This window comes from Populus alba, chromosome 10 (assembly GCF_005239225.2).
Source record: "Populus alba chromosome 10, ASM523922v2, whole genome shotgun sequence".
In the NCBI taxonomy this organism is placed as follows: Eukaryota; Viridiplantae; Streptophyta; class Magnoliopsida; order Malpighiales; family Salicaceae; genus Populus; species Populus alba.
This window is the reverse complement of record NC_133293.1, coordinates 15,191,417-15,207,678: the sequence shown is the minus strand read 5'-3', so window position 1 is coordinate 15,207,678 and position 16,262 is coordinate 15,191,417. Positions and strand designations below refer to the sequence as shown.

At 32.9% G+C, this 16,262-nt stretch overlaps 2 protein-coding genes across 3 annotated transcripts; both read right to left on the bottom strand.

Annotated features, from left to right (window-relative positions):
• Positions 1–4,137: 4,137 nt before the first annotated feature.
• LOC118045973 (uncharacterized) lies at positions 4,138–7,235 on the bottom strand. Its single transcript, XM_035054724.2, has 5 exons — positions 6,904–7,235; positions 6,402–6,508; positions 5,613–6,192; positions 4,693–4,834; positions 4,138–4,561 (listed from the first exon to the last, which is right to left on the bottom strand). The coding sequence occupies exons 3-5, from the start codon at positions 6,127–6,129 to the stop codon at positions 4,501–4,503; spliced, it is 720 nt and encodes a 239-aa protein (XP_034910615.1). The 5' UTR covers positions 6,130–6,192; positions 6,402–6,508; positions 6,904–7,235; the 3' UTR covers positions 4,138–4,500.
• A 2,563-nt stretch (positions 7,236–9,798) lies between these two features.
• On the bottom strand, positions 9,799–15,545 carry LOC118045989 (galactokinase-like). Of its 2 annotated transcripts, none has more exons than XM_035054738.2 (13): positions 15,276–15,545; positions 14,692–14,867; positions 14,553–14,599; positions 14,373–14,467; positions 14,193–14,275; positions 13,129–13,197; positions 12,632–12,916; positions 11,828–11,962; positions 11,539–11,673; positions 11,088–11,158; positions 10,506–10,583; positions 10,229–10,370; positions 9,799–10,152 (listed from the first exon to the last, which is right to left on the bottom strand). In XM_035054738.2, the coding sequence occupies exons 1-13, from the start codon at positions 15,436–15,438 to the stop codon at positions 10,042–10,044; spliced, it is 1,590 nt and encodes a 529-aa protein (XP_034910629.1). In that variant the 5' UTR covers positions 15,439–15,545; the 3' UTR covers positions 9,799–10,041. The 2 variants fall into 2 exon arrangements, with proteins under 2 accessions (XP_034910629.1, XP_034910635.1); XM_035054744.2 differs by having other exon boundaries at positions 12,632–12,817; positions 15,276–15,542.
• Between the last annotated feature and the right edge of the window lie 717 nt (positions 15,546–16,262).

Below are 16,262 nucleotides of genomic sequence, written 5' to 3'. Positions count from 1 at the left end.
TTTTTGTTATCTCAATCTTCTCATAGTTTCTAGTTACGTTGTCGTAGTGGGCTACGATTTACTTCTTCTTTGTGTTTTCTTTTATGGTCTGATGGTCATATGCTTGATTCAATTTGATTATCCATTCCCCAGCATCGATTGATCGCCATATGTTAAAGTTGACTACTTTTTTTCTTTTCTTTTTAATCGGACTTGATGATTGCTGATGAGCCCTAGTTGCTGCGAGTTTAGGCATGGGTTTTGGATTTATGTCTCATTAATTACCAGATTAAATCTCGCCTCACCTTATTCTTGTAAGCACGACAACAATCCAGGTGCCTCATGTGACAGGATGAAGTTTGGTTTCACCTTAATTCTTAGCACAATGACTCAAATTCAGGTGCTCGTAAGTTTACATGAAATAAAACTATTTGATTGGTTAGTGCAGTATATCCCAACAGTATTCGAGAGTAGATTAATAAGAAATACTTATTCATGTTGGAATTGGAATTGAGCGTTGAACTCCTTCGAAATCCAAGCATCTGAGATCAATTGAAACAGCTCTGTTAGCATTAAGCATTTCAAATGTCTCCAGCTAGCTGCACAGGATTTGCTGCTATCCATGTTCTGTCCTTGCTTCGCTTCGAGACGCCATGGTGCCATGATTGATTTGAACAGCGGAAAGATAAAGAACAAAAAGAAAGAAAGAAAGTAGGAGAAACAATTACAATTTGAAATAATAAGTTTCCTCCTTTTCTGATTGCTAAGTTAAACGGGTCTTCACATTTGCTAATTCAGTATTAAGTGCTTTTATTTTTACTGGCGTGCAATGTCTGAAGCCATTTTTTTTTAATCCAAATATCCGATTTTATCAATCTAAAGGTTAATTCAGAGGTCCCGTGAGGTCATTAGAACCTGTTTTCTAGGTCAAAATCCACTATGAATGCATACTTTCAGTCTTGTTTATTGTTATTTTTTCATGATTTGATCTGCAAAACAAACTCATATAGCTCATGTTCAGAAGTTATGGATTTCCTATTTTTCTATATACATTTTGAATATTCTGAGTTTGTTGATGATTTTACTCTTTCTTATTTTAACCTTATTTTAATAGGATAAACCATTGAATAAAATTATTGTTAGGTTTTTCTCTCTACGTCTAAGGGGTTTTTTTAAGAATCTACACAAACTAGTTGCTTATTGTACATTATGTTTATGTTTATTAGAAAATATTATAAATTATATTTTAAAATTTTACTTAACAATTTAAACTTGTAGGTAAGATAATTTTTTAACATGTTATTAAAGTCTTGTTAACTAAATGATTATGATTTTAAATCTTATTATTTCTATTTATTTGATAAAAAATAAATGTAATATAATGTATCCAAACACAAATAACTTTTAATTAAAAATATATATTAAATAATAATATAAATTATATATTAAAATATCACCTAACAACACAAAGTTAAATCACTCACTTATTTTGATTAGGAAATCAAATTAAACCTCTACAAACTGATGACTAATCCAGACATCTCCTTTTATTCAACAAGCAACAAGAATTAAGCGGTGAAATCATTAATGATTATTGACTATCCGAATCGAAGAAGAAGTAATTGAATAGAGATCTTCCTTCATCAGATACTAGGCAGAAATGATACCGTTGTCTTCTTCTCCAGAGTTGTCTTCAACATCTTCCTTCTTTTTCTCTGGAAGAATGACAATGATAATCATTAATGATTATCCACTCTCGTTACGTTCAAAAATCTTCAATCTGCAGTGAATAGAGAGGTTAATATGACATTCCATTTAATCTTGTACGCTTATCTGTATATTTTTGCAGATACGATAGAAATTAATTTGCCCAAAACGCCGTATATTGTTTTAAAAAATAATATTTTTTTATTTTTTTAAAATTTATTTTTGAAATTAACGTTTTAAAATAATTTAAAAATATAAAAAAATATTAATTTGAAGTAAGGAAAATAAAAAAAATATTTTTTTAATATATATTTTTTTTAAAAAACAAACAAGTTTATACTATATGAATTGAAGCAAGTCTTTCTTGCAAAATGCGAATTACTGATGGCTCGTTTTGAAATTTTATTATTGCGGCGGAGTATTTTGAATGATCATATAATGTTTCTAAATTAAGCGCGGCGATGGATGACCTTTTATCATCATCCTATCCGCCTAAATTGAGGGATGGCTTCCGTTTGATTACCGTTGTCGTATTTAGATGCAAGTGTAGATACGAGATCGGGAAGATAGATTATGTGAATACTTGTTTAAAAAATAAAAAGGAATAAAAAGCGGATAATACAAGGGGCTTGACCCACAGTAACCAGATCCATGCAGAGCGAGTGATTCACGAGTTGAATTCCAAAGGGTGCCCCTTTGTCCTCTAGTCTGATCAAACATTGGAACTTGAGATAGAACTCTCGACACGTCATTTGTCCGAATTCTTTCTTTTTGTTTTTGAACACGTGGTCCAAACTTGTTTGCATCGCAAAAGGTCCAGTTTTTTTTATTTTTTGTGCCTGGGCAGCGAAATTGCAAGAACATCATTCCGATTTCCGAGCTAGTGCTGTTGCCCAGCTTAGATCATTCCAGAGAGTCAATTTGGGACGCGCTTCTCGTAATAACAAAAGAGACAGCTCATGGCCTGAAAAAACCCCCTGGAGGCCACGAACTGTATACCATCTGCCCTTCAGAACATGGTCCAGATTTAGATATCATGTAGATTAGATTTAGCGTGTTTGTTTCGGAGTTTTTTTTAAAATTTTATTTTATTTATTAATACATTGATGTTAAAAAAATAATTTATTTCAATATATTTTTAAAAATAAAAAATTAAAAAACTGCCACAATATTAAACATTACCTTAGTATTCCTTACCATAATATTTATGGTTTTTATTTGAAAACTAAATAAATTAATATTATAGAAAAATGTATCTACCTGAGTGGGACCAGCATCTCAAAAAAAATCAAGATGAAAACCTGAACCGATTTATATTGTAGCAAAAAGGATTTTAATTAATTATTTTATCATCCTTGATATAAGCTTTCAAATAAGATGAGTTGGCTTGGCACTAATAACGAGTAAAATATCCCACCAAACTAACAGTTCAAATTATAAAATTTGAGCAGCCCAGTAAAAAATAACTATAAAGCCCTTATTTTTTTAACTAAAGGTCACAAATATTTGAACTTCCAAGTACTTAAGCAAATTAGTTTGCTGAGGATCTCTGCGTGTAGGATGGTGCATGCTAGAATTGCAGGGAAGGCTCATTATGATCCTGGTGGTCCGAGTTCAAGAGAGAATTATGAACATAATGAAACGACTGCACAACCCGAACCAGGGAGGGAAGAGAGAAAAAAAACCAGTAAAAACTACACAGAAACGTTCATTCACAGCCTCTCAAGTATTTTATCTGATCAAATCAACCCATCTAATTTGTTTTTGGTCAAATTAAATCCTCTGTTTTCGATTTACTGATAAAGATTACCCCTGTCCACGTATATGCATATAAATGCAGCTATTTAATGGATGGATTGGACAGTTGTTCAAGACGAAGAGGGATCCATTTCACTAAATGTTGAGGCTCGAGGGAGCATGCATAATTTTGTAAATGTTCTGCTTCTTGTTACTTTTCTTCCAGTACATTACTTCCCAGACTCTAATGGCATCTTTCACGATGGAACACCATATAAACTATAATCAAATTTATTAAAATAATGAACGTAATCTGGGGCATGTGACGCCAGCTTTTCTCCTTGAGACTGCCAATATGGAGACACTATTTCTACCCTTGCTTAACAGAGAAACACTTGAGCAATGTATCTCTCTAACATGTCATGAAATTCGATTTCGTTAAAGAAAGACAAGCCTAACTCCCTGTCAAGAATCAGCTAATCACCACGCACCAAGCCTAGCTATCTTCATCCCCCAAGAGATGAAACATCCCGTGTTAAAAGAAGCTTTATTTTATACCCTGACAGTAGTAGGCTACCATCACCATGTGGTCGTTTTGGCTTTCTCATGCCTGAATCAAAACAAACGTGTCCATAAATAGTACTATTTCTTAATTCATTCATTCTACACATTCCTATCCCATTTTGTTCACCAAATATGAAACAACAAAATATGTATGCAGAACAAGATACGAGATTCATTTAAATCTTAGCAAATCAGGTGGCAAACAAATCTCCTATAGTTTCATTCTGGAGTTTTATTCAGTAAGGAGGCAACTGATCAGAACTGGCTCAGCCTATCAAAGGCATAACTAAACTTTTTTTCCTGATAATCCACAATAAACTTCTTCGGTAATCTAACTCACCCCATTTCAAACGCTATACAAGCAGGGGATAAATTACCAGACAATCTTTGATTCTGGAGGGCTATTGATACAAAAAGTGCAAGTCATATATGGCTTGCATGAGAACTGCAAGACTGGATAAATTTCTCTCACCAATACAAGCTTGACTATAGTGGCAGTCTCCTTTTCCCTGCTCATCTCACAGCTCTTCTTGGATTTTTAGGAGGATCTGAACCAGCAACTGATTCTATGAAGCTGCAATGTATCAATAAAATAGAGAATTATTGTGCTAGACCATCACATAATATTAACACCCACATGTACTTGCAAAATAAAGGGTATGATATAACAGAAGACCAGTCCTGCTGTATCACACTGCGACATACTTTGGAGATCCAGACCCAGGTCCATTAGACTCGCTTGAAGATGGATTCCCAAAGTATTGAACTGAAATCAAACCATCGTCTGCTGTCTCTGACGACAAAGGAGAACCCAGTGAGTTTGTAGACGTAGCTCTGGATGACATTCCTGCAAAATGAATAGCATGGCATTAAGAACATAAGTTAGTAAAATGAATAAAAGCTTATAAAAAATATGCCAACACTGATTTCTGTCTAGGAATGATCACTTGCTAAAAATTATTAGGTATGATGTTCGATGAAACTTCCTCTCAAAAAATGAATTGCAATTTGCAATGGCAGCCAGGCAAAAATATCATTTTACAACTGTTAAACATCATGGGAAGCACGGATAAAAGGGATCGTTAAAGAAATGATAAACAAAGAAAAGAAGGATTGAGAGGAAAAAAGAGAACGCCTGGGATTTAATCATCTTTTGCCAAAAGCCCCAAAAAATTATCTACAAAAAATTAGATGGACATCACTAAAACATGATTCAAAGTCATTTTGAAAACTAGAACTCTCTCACATATAGCTAACATTATACACTCTAGACAAGAATTAAGAAAAACTGTTTCAGAATAAGACAACAGTATACTAGAATCAAAATCCAGAAGTCTACCCACCTTTTCACAAATAAACATCTCTTGAGAAAGAAACTATATGGAGTGGATCTATAGCAAAAAAAGAAAAAAAGAAGCATGTGCTGAAGATGGACAATAGGGGGCAAAAATGCAAGCTTTCCAGTTCAAAGAATTCAAAAGTATACTTTTGAATGATTGGGGAATTCAACCATAAGGCATGCATAAGTTCACCCGCATAGCATTGGTATCCAAACCGTGGAATGACGCATAGGTTAAAAACCAAAGCAGCAATACTGTGAGAAAATCTTGCATGAGCATTATTACCTTGAACGAGAATCACTAGGCAGAATAGAATGGTGAACACCATGGCAAATAGATTGCTATTTGATGATGCCTTTGTGGCTTTCACTTTCTTCAAGGCCTTCATTCGCTCAATCCTTGCACGCTTCAACATGGCTAGTTCAGAAATCTCCTTAATCAGCTTCTGGTCAGCGGCATCCAATGACGGACCTCGTGGAGGCCTGGGAGGCTTTTTATTGCTAGACTTTTTACGCTTCTCCTCTACTATTTTCTTTTCTACTTGGTCAACAGACATTTCTCCCTCTAACTTCGCGTGGTCTGCAGAACCACCACCAGGATTCGACACATTTCCACACAAATTTACCCTCTCTTCACCATTGGCTTTCCCATCAGAAAATGCCCCACAAACCTTAACGAGCAGCGACTTTGTTGGTGTTTTTACTCCCAAACTTGCATCTTTATTTGAATCTTCTACAATATTTCTCACCCCACTTTCAAGATCAACCTCGAAATCTCTATCTCTTGGAGCTATATGGTCCATGTCCAGTAAACAAAGCCAGTCCGATCTCTTTGTTTTCTCCTCAGACTCCAAACAATTAAAGCCCTAAATAGATTCACAAGACCAAGACCACTAAAAGAAATCAACCCTCTAAGTCAACCCATTATAGGAAATTGACCTATTTACACAATAAATTATAAAGCACGGCGAGCAATGGCAATAAAGATACCCAACTTCATCAAGTAAACAAAACTTTCCAGTTACAACTGGCAAATGAAGACATGCGAAGTCTCCAGCAATGGCAAACTACTTGCCTTTCACGCCAGTGTTGCCTTTTCACTAATAAAGTCTCAACCTTTATCTCCTTCTTCAGAAATCCAGAATGCCAATCTAAAAATTAATCACAAAAACTTTCGAAACCCTGCATTTTGATTAATGAAATAAAAATTAGCCACGTCGCAAATGCAGTAATGGACCAAAAACTAGATTCTTCGCTTCAGTCCTCAAAGTCTACATAATTTTTTTTAAAAAAAGGCAAAACAAATAACATGACATCAACATTCCTTCACAAAACAGGCAAATAAAAAAGCACCCATGTAACTAGCTTAAAACTTCATAATAAACATAGAACCCATTAAGCGTGACATATAAAGAAATGAACGAGAAATCTTGAAACACAAATCAATTCCACAAAAACCAATCAATACATTACAAATGATGGATCAAATACACAAACTCAAACCACCCATCCATTTTTTTTTCTTTTAATAAACCATGAAAGGAACAAGGAAAAGAAAGGGAGTGGATAAGAAGTACCTTGAAGAGAAAGCGAGAAAACCCCAGATCCGATGCAGACAAAAGCAGTCAAAATGAGCTATACCTATTATCTATCAATGTAAGGAAAAAAAATAAAAGTAACAGGTGATAATATACTAAATATGAAGAAAAGAGACAAAAAGAATGAGAAAGAAGCGAGATACAAGGAAAGGACACGAGGGGTTTCAGGTTTTTTTTAGCCAAAAAAAATGCAAGATAACAGGGAAGCTGACTCCCACAATAACACTTCTTCTTGTAGTTGCTGAAACTTAATTGAATTTTCTTTCTTTTGAATCCCCACCGCGTTAATGCACTGACTGACGGACGTCACAAAAAGACAGCTTAGTCTACTTTCATTGTAGCTTGTAAAACCCATGTGATGTGCCTGTCTTGGAAACTTCACCGACACTTGCCACCTGGTCCTAGTTTCGTTTTCATTCTCTTTCTTCATTTCTTTATTTTTTCAAAAAAAAAAAACTTATTTAATTATTTGCCTAACATTTTAGTGTTACTAGTAGTCTATTTCTTTTTATATTTTAAAAGTAATTTTTGAAAAGATTAAAATTTTTTTTTATTATTTTTATATTAATGTACTGGTATAAAAAATAAAAAAAATATTATTTCAATGTATTTTCAAGTAAAAAAATTTTAAAAAAGTAATCACTATAATAATATCAAATCGGCCCTAAATTGATGACTCACGCAATGCCACGATTTAAATCAAAAAAATTTTACCTTGAAAATAGTTTAGAAGATGGTTATATTAAAAAAAAAAGTAAGAAAAATTCAATAATCAAGTTAAATCCTAATTAATTTAATAGCATGATTAAAAAAAATAAGGTAACAAGAGAAAATAAAAAAACATTATCCTCAGTAAATTTGGGCTAATACGGGAAAACCATGATCTAGATATGAAATATATCAAGATTACATGTTTTATCATATGTTTTATATAACGAGATCGAGAAAATTTTGATTAAAAAAAATGACAATAAATAAAAACGAAACTCAAAAAATTAAAAAATAAATGTAAATTAAAATATTTAATATCACAACATTAACCATTTACCCAATTGTCTTTAATAAATTTATTTATTAAAGTCAATCTGTAATAAAATTCCGCGCACAAATAAAATTTATTGAATAAAATAAAATGAAAAAAAAATACTATGCAATGTTTTCGTGTTAAAGATATTATAAAAAATTAAACATTTTTAATTTTTTAAAAATAAATTTAATCTATGTAAAATATAAAAAATATATATTAATAAATCATTATAAAAATACACTCGATATAATTAAAATAATGATCACTATTTAAAAAATGATAAGTCAAGAAAATCACATAGAATGTGTGTTAATTGAAATATAATCTTATAAATTATTTTAAAAAATACATATAACAAATGTGTTGGTTAAAACAAAGAAAATTTTAAAACAACGAGGCATGTGTTACTGGGGGTGGTAAGCCGGGCCCATCAATAAATAACCCACACAGGGGCTTTTAGGTTTTTTTTTTAAAGTTAATGGTACAAACGAAATGTCATCTGCTCAATTTCTTTCAAATAAAAATAAACGACGCTGTTAGGATTCCCCAAACTCCATGTTATGTAATTAATTGAGAACGTTGGTTGTTTTGTAGGTAGGGAGCTTTCATGGACACCCCCATCCAGATATCAAAGTTGGTTTCAAATAATTGAAGAGATTTGATATGTAGAAGAGCGCACATGGGATCTATCCATGCACCCGTCCTCCTCCTGGGAGAGCTAAAAAGGGCTGGCTTGTGAAAGTGCCAGAAGGAAGGCCCAAGATGCTGCCCAGTTTACTACCTCTCCAATTGTTTTTCCAAGCCTTCAGAATGCTGTCATCAGCACTGTATCATGTAAGTTCAAATTTAATCCTCCTCGTTTATAATTGAAAGCTATTTTTATTGTCTTTAAAACACGTGGTTCATACTAAATTAAGATTAAATCGGATCTTATGCTGTAATCATAAATATCTGCCTTCCTGAATGTTCACATCAATGGACCCCTCCCCCCCGACAATATTGGGTACTTAGGTTAGGTTCGAGACAGAAACAAGTGTACCTGGATTTTCCAAATCCTTTATGGCCCATTATAAGATATGTAAGGCGGGCCTCTTCCACTGGTCCTACAGCCCATCACGACACAGCACGATTTACTTTGATTTGATTGATACATTCAAAATAATATTAAATAGGATGTTGTTTTTATGCTTTAAAAATATTTTTTTATTTTTTTTATTTAAAATATTTTTTTTAGTGTTTTCAGAATTTTTTATATGCTGATGTCAAAAATAATTTTTTTAAAATAAAAAAATATTATTTTAATGTATTTTTAAATGAAAAACACTTTAAATAACAATCTCTACCACACTTTAAAATACCGCATGAAAAGCTATGAAGCTGCGTTCCGTTTTTTTCTTTTTAAAAAGTAATTTTGTATATTTTTAAATCTTTTTAATTTACTGATATTAAAAATAACTTTTAAAAAATACTAATAAAATACTATTTTAATACATTTTAAAACGAAAAATTCCTTCAAAAAACAAGTTACTACACTTTTAAACACCCCTTAAAAACATGGTATACTTACTAATATCATTGTTAAAAATATTGTTTCAGAAAAATATCTAACTGTTTCTGCTTTTCATTTTGCTAGTGTTATAATGGAAGTCTTGATTTTGACATGCATTAAAAAATTTGTTATTGATTGAATCCATGGTCTCGAATCATATGAAATAACTGGATGTAAAATAAAACCAGTATTTATCACATTTAATATTATTAAACTAACATAATTCCTCTGGAAAAAATATATAATATGTGGTAGATGATGTGAATATATCGAAGATAACGCACTTCACAAATAATCATGGTCTCTTAAAAATGATTATGGGTAATAAATTAATAAATACAGTGAAATCTTAAAAATATCAGGTAACGAGATTTGATTACATTTATAAGTAATATATTTGAAATAAATCTAAACGACTGTTATTACTTAATTTTATTCATTTGATTAGATAATCCATTTGTCCAGACATAAATAAAGCTAGACAAAATGAACTACAGACGTTTATTACTTTATTTCCAGAAAGCAAGCAAGTGGACAGGCATTAGAACCTGAAAATAGCAGCACCACTTGAAGGCTTTGAAGCAAAAACATAGAGTCCAAGATCATTCTTGCTGATTACTCCCTTTTCAATTCTTGATTGGTAGAACTTTTCCTGTTGACACCACAGGGGGGCTTGTTAAAGTCCATTTAATGAAATGGAATTTTTCACTAGAATAATGTCAAAATACCTTCAAATTGAGAATGAACTGAGGGACGATAGGTTCTTTCACCAAAGCAACCGCACAGCCACCCCATCCAGCTCCTGTAAGTCTTGCCCCCAAAGCATCACTATCCCGGCAAATCTTTACAAGTTCTTCCAACTCTGGGCAGCTAGATACCAGCAACAAAAAAACAAGTACAATCAGCAAAACAAAAGGCAGCAGCCATGCAAGGTTTATGACAACGACAGTCCCTCAGTGTCAATGTATTTAAAACTTCTTGAAAATATACTCAGAGCATCTGTACCTGCATTCATATAGAACGCTGCAGCTGTAGTGACTCTCGTTCATAAGCTCACCCAGCTTCTTTAGCTTGTCCTCATCACTGCAAAACAATGCATTGGAAAATAATACTTCAAAGGTTGGATGTGGTTCCTTCCCAAGCAGCTTCCCCACTTGTAACTTTTAAAATAAAAGGAAATACAATTACTAAATTGCTTTCCCAAAACCCCAACGCAAAAAGGTTCAAAAGCACGTTTAATGAAAATAAACATGATCTGAGCACCAAAGTGCATAAAGTAGAACACATAAGATGGATAAACAAAGCCAGCAGGTGAAAGATGTGCGGTCAGTAATCTTTCAAAGAGACAGAAAAGAGATAAAAACAAATAAAGGTATGTTCAATTATCTTCAGTTCTAATGTTCAAGTTGACAGACAAGTCCCGGACATCTTAAACAAAATTGAATTTTTTTAACATATTCAAAAAGTCACATGCCGCGGTTATGTGAGAAACTACGTTCATATAATAAAAAATCATACATGATTTCACAAAAAAGTTTCATTGGAAATACATAAGCATTCTTTTAATGTAATAAATTCAGCGAGCACCTTAAATCTGAAGACACTGTGTCCTTGAAAGCATGGACTCGCTTGGCTTCAGAATAAACATGAGCAGCCCTCTGGAAAACAACACAAAGACTTACTAAACAATAAATAAAAAAGGACTAAGAAGTGGCATAAAAAATAATAACTGTTGGTGTATGGGTTGTTGCAAATAAAGAGTACAAAAAAAATTGCTGTTTGAACATTATCAGACTTGGAGTGCAAAGTTTAAATATTAAAATAAGTTACTATAAAAATGATATATTGCAACATGGCATAAATATTGAGATGACATGCAAAAAATTATAACCTATTTTCTGAGGAAAAAAAACAGGAAATGCAACAATAGAAGACAAGGGCAAGAAGGGTCCATTAATCTTACATCATAACCCAGATACAGTAATAGGCTGTAAGCCGCATGAGTGCAGAAACCATGTCCATGAGTAGGTAATAGTACCTGATGCAACTTGTAGTGCTCGGCAGCTTTTAGCACATCCAAAGAAGATGGGGAATTTTTGAAGATTGATCGAAGACTTTCCCCAGTAATTTCCTCAATTTCTTCAGCTGTGTATGGTTTCTCTTTCAAAAATTCCTGCAGCAAAGACAATATTGATAACTGGTACGCTAGTGGCAGAACAATTATTTGGAACATATATGCGCGTTCCAAAACAGAAGCATGATCATGATCCATCTAATATCATTTAAGTAAAAGAAACAGTGACAGTATAGCAATTAACAATAGATACCTTAACAGCAATGACAGGATCAGAAGAACCACGACTGTTAGCAAATGATACACACAATCCCTCGACATCAGAAAGAGTCTTGACATCTGATATCGCATCTTGTTGTTTCATTCCCAACTTTATTCCAAGTACGATCTGAAAGGATATTCCAAAATCATCAATATGAGTGACAATGCCTCCAATAGAAGAAAACTTGTCAGGATATAGACTGGTGGCTTGTACGCCAATCAATTTTTTTTTTCTTAAAGAAAGACACCAAGCAGCAGGGTGGAGAACGGGAGATTGTTTCCCCTTTCCACAGTTTTATTTTTTTTCCAAAAACAGTAATGACAGTTTCATCGAAGATTCTGATACTAAAACTGCAAATTCACACTTTTAAGTTTGCTTGAAGATGATTGTTATGTTTTAAGATTGGATGCAAGACCAAGGAATGGCGGAAATCAAAATGACTACCCCCTCTGGACCATAAAAATGTTCCGCCTTTTTTGTTTTTCTTGACCCAAAATGTTAGTCCATACCAAAAAGTCAACGAACTATTGGATCTTAGTGGCACATCATATCCCTCAACATGTCAACAATTACATCCCATTAAACAAAGGGTGTACATCTTTTACAGTTAGTTGCAAACTTGAAATTGTGGAGCACATGACCACATGTTAAATGATTGCCTAAAACAATGTGCAAACCTCAAGATGGACTATTATTATCAACCAGAGTGAGCACGAGAATAAAAAAAAGTTGGAGCATATTTAGGAACAACAAAAAAGCAGAATCATTCTGTGTTCAAGGGAAAATAATGCTTACAGATGCAAGTCTACATTCAACAACTCTGTTATTGTAATTTGTAGCAGCAGTGACTGCCTTCTGAGATTCTGCCAAAGAATGCGCAAGCACAAATGTCCCACCAGCAGGAAGTTGCACATCAGTTGCTTGAATGGGGTTGAAATCAATAAGCTCTGCAAATCCAGTTTTGGCCATGACAGAGATTGCCTGCCAAGTAAAACAAGACATCTTATGCTCAGTGTCCCTTAAAGTCAGTTTCCTAGCTTTGTTTGGACCCGCTTCACTCTCAATTGATTCAGGCATGTTCTGTTCTAAAGCAATAATAGATTAAATGTTCTGATATCATAATGTGGTTGCATCCCAAACAGCAAAATAACAAACAAAACAATGCAAGAACTGATACACCGGGCTTGTCCATGACTGGAAGCAACAATAGTCTCAGACTCAGTAGGCATTTCCAATATTCTTTCAAGTGCATTTTTACACAAATTAATCAAGCTCATGATATGGAGTATAACCTGGTCCATTCCCCCAGATTGTGTTCCAATGTGCCTTTCACACTCACATGTCAGTTGGGCAATTTCTTTCTGTTAAAGAGAGAAACATAGTTAGAATTACAATAGATAAAAGAAAGAAGCAGGGAGAACAGGAAAAGTAAGTGGATAGATATAATTATATATCAACATGAAACCCATTATGTTAGTTTTCCATCAAGTAGAGCACATGTTTAAAAAACAGATATGAAATAGCTTGGTATAATTGAAGAGTGAAATTTGAGCTCTTATGAACCAAAGGTGAAAGGCCCGCCCAATCCTCAACACACAGAAACAATTACAATCCAGAAGCACGTCAAGGCCAGAGTTTTCAGGATAATTTCATTTTACCTGGCACAGACTGGTTGGCAAGAAAAATAACACATTGAGATTTCTTAAGAAACTTGTGTAATTAATGAGTGGAATTTGTGTTCTCATGAACCAACAGCGTACCCATTTTCAACACAAAAAACAACAATATATAAACAATCCATATGGACAGTAAGGCCAGAATTGTTAGTCTAATTTGATTTGCCAAGCATGACCTGGTTGGCAAGAAAAAATAACAATGAAGATTTATAATAGACATGCATAAACAGTTAAACAACATGTTGATATCTCATGACCAAAAAAACCAAAGATGTCAAGGAAATATATAAAAGTAAATGACATGAAGCACATTGTAACCAGAATCAGAGTGCTATGAGCACAGTGGCAGAGAAGTTATTCAATCTCATAGCAGCAGTCTATGTTCCAATGCACGTATCAGAAATACAAGCATGTTAATTTTTTTCAATAACATTAGGCTATGTAGTAGGGTAGAAACGTATCCATCTCTTCTATGAAAAAAGAGTATAAATAATACAGGAGAAGTCTAAAAGAGCGACAGAATTCAAAACTTTGACAGCATAGTAAGGTGTTTTGAATGCCTAAAACTGCAGAAGAGCTTTCTAGCTGTGGTTGTAAGATTAAACCATGCCCTCACGACACCTTAGAGATGCTGAGGTATTATATTCTTCATAATTTTGGTGAAAGAAATGTAGTATCACCTTTGGAAAGTTCACATCAAAAGCAGCCATAATAGCAATGGTAGCAGAACAAACAAAGGCAGCAGAGCTTGACAAACCAGAACCTGTTTTAAGAAACTCAACTTAGCCTTCTCTTATAATGAGCAACCAACGTTACATCATTAGCAATAGCTAATGAAAACTAACTTTAAATTAATTTACCTGTTGGAACAGTTCCATCAACAATAACATCAAGTCCAACCGGCTCACCCACATTCACTCCTTTTGATTTTGCAAATTCATAATAACCCTTATACCTGGAAACCCACAAAAAGATATAAAGGGGGAAAAGATTTACAAATCACAGCACTAAGCAATTAAAATTGTTGTTCCATTTCTTACCCACAAATGAAATAATGACCCCATCTATGATTCTTCAAGTCAATTGCCTGCAAATTATTATAGAATCCAACAATAAATCCAACGAGCAAAACAATCAATCAATACATTACTATTAAAGAATTTGTACGCTGGTTCTGACCTGGTTAGGATCAGCAGGATAATCACACTGCGTATATTTGCCATTAACATTGGCGATTCGAAGGACTTTTTCTGCATTATTTTTACGGATTGCTATAATAGTATCTTGCCTTATTGCCATTGGCAACACTGAGTAGCCTTCATAATCAATATGTTCTCCAATCAAATTCACTCTCCCTGCAAAAATACGATAAAAAAAAATTAAAATAATACTAACAATTTTTTTAAAAAAGCGTGTATTATTTTATTTCTGTCATTCCTTATATATATTTTAAAAAAAAAAAAACAGAACCAAAAAATCTTCTTAAATTAATAAAATAAACCCGATTTTTCAAATTTAACTTTCTTTCTTTCCTGTTCATTCGTTTTCTAGCGAATCAAACACATGATAAATATGTCGAGAGAAAGTGTGAGATGTTTGAGCTGAAGAAACTGGTTCAATTCATAAAATACGTGCACGTATTATCAACGAAATCCTATCAATCTCAACCTTTTTTCTTAAAAACAAAAATTTGATTTTCTTTCGTTTTCTTGGGAACCAAACAGAGGACTGATGAGAGAGAGAGAGGGAGGGATTTTTGGAACCTGGAGAACGAGCAAAGACATCAGGGGGGTGACCAAAAACTTGAAGAAACTTGGATTTCAAGTGATCAAAACGAAGTTTAGCTTCTTCAAGCTGAGATCCGTCGCCGTAAACAACCTCTAATGATGAGTAACATGGAACCGGCGTTTCTTCATGTTTTGCCATTAAACTGATAGCTTTTAATTTGATAATCAGGTCAAGTAGTAGCTTCTTTTATATACTTGATGATATTAGATCAGATGATAATGATGATGGTTTCTTTTTTCCGTTCGTGTCTTATCTAGTTCCGTGCAATTTTTTTTTATCAAATCAAACGGAATCTAATTTCAATTTAAAAAAAAAAGATATTAGGATTTTTTTTTTAATTAGGTAGTCACGTTTGTGTCTTATCCACTTCCACTCAATTCCTTAACAAAATTACTTTTATCATTGACGAAAAATTCTATATTGCTCAATTAATAACCACAAATTAAACGTTAAAAGAAGAGGAAAATAAAAAATAAAATCAGAATTTTAATATTTTTCATGGGATTGCATATAATTTTTTTTTTTTTTTACTATCTCCATTCTACATCTAAGTAATTTATAGCTTAAACAATTATAGTAAGTGGTGACCCGGTAATAAAAGACTTTAGTGATTAAAAAGTTTATTTTTCTATAATTTTAGGTTTGAATATGTTGTTATTAATATAATAATCACTAAAAGTTTACATGGTTATTAATTTTAGGTTTATGAGATTAGCTAAAGTATGTATAAGCTGACTCCGAACACCCATATTAATAATAAAAAAATAGTTATAACTTGAGCATATAATATTTTCTATTAACTAAGTACACAGTAATATAATATTAAGAATTTCTTACTATTGTATTAAGATAAAGATTATTGTTTCTTTTTTCCTTAGATTATAAATTGCATATTCTTTCTATTCTTATATTTAAATTTATATTTTAGTGCTAATTTAATTTGAATATTTTTTTTTTTACTT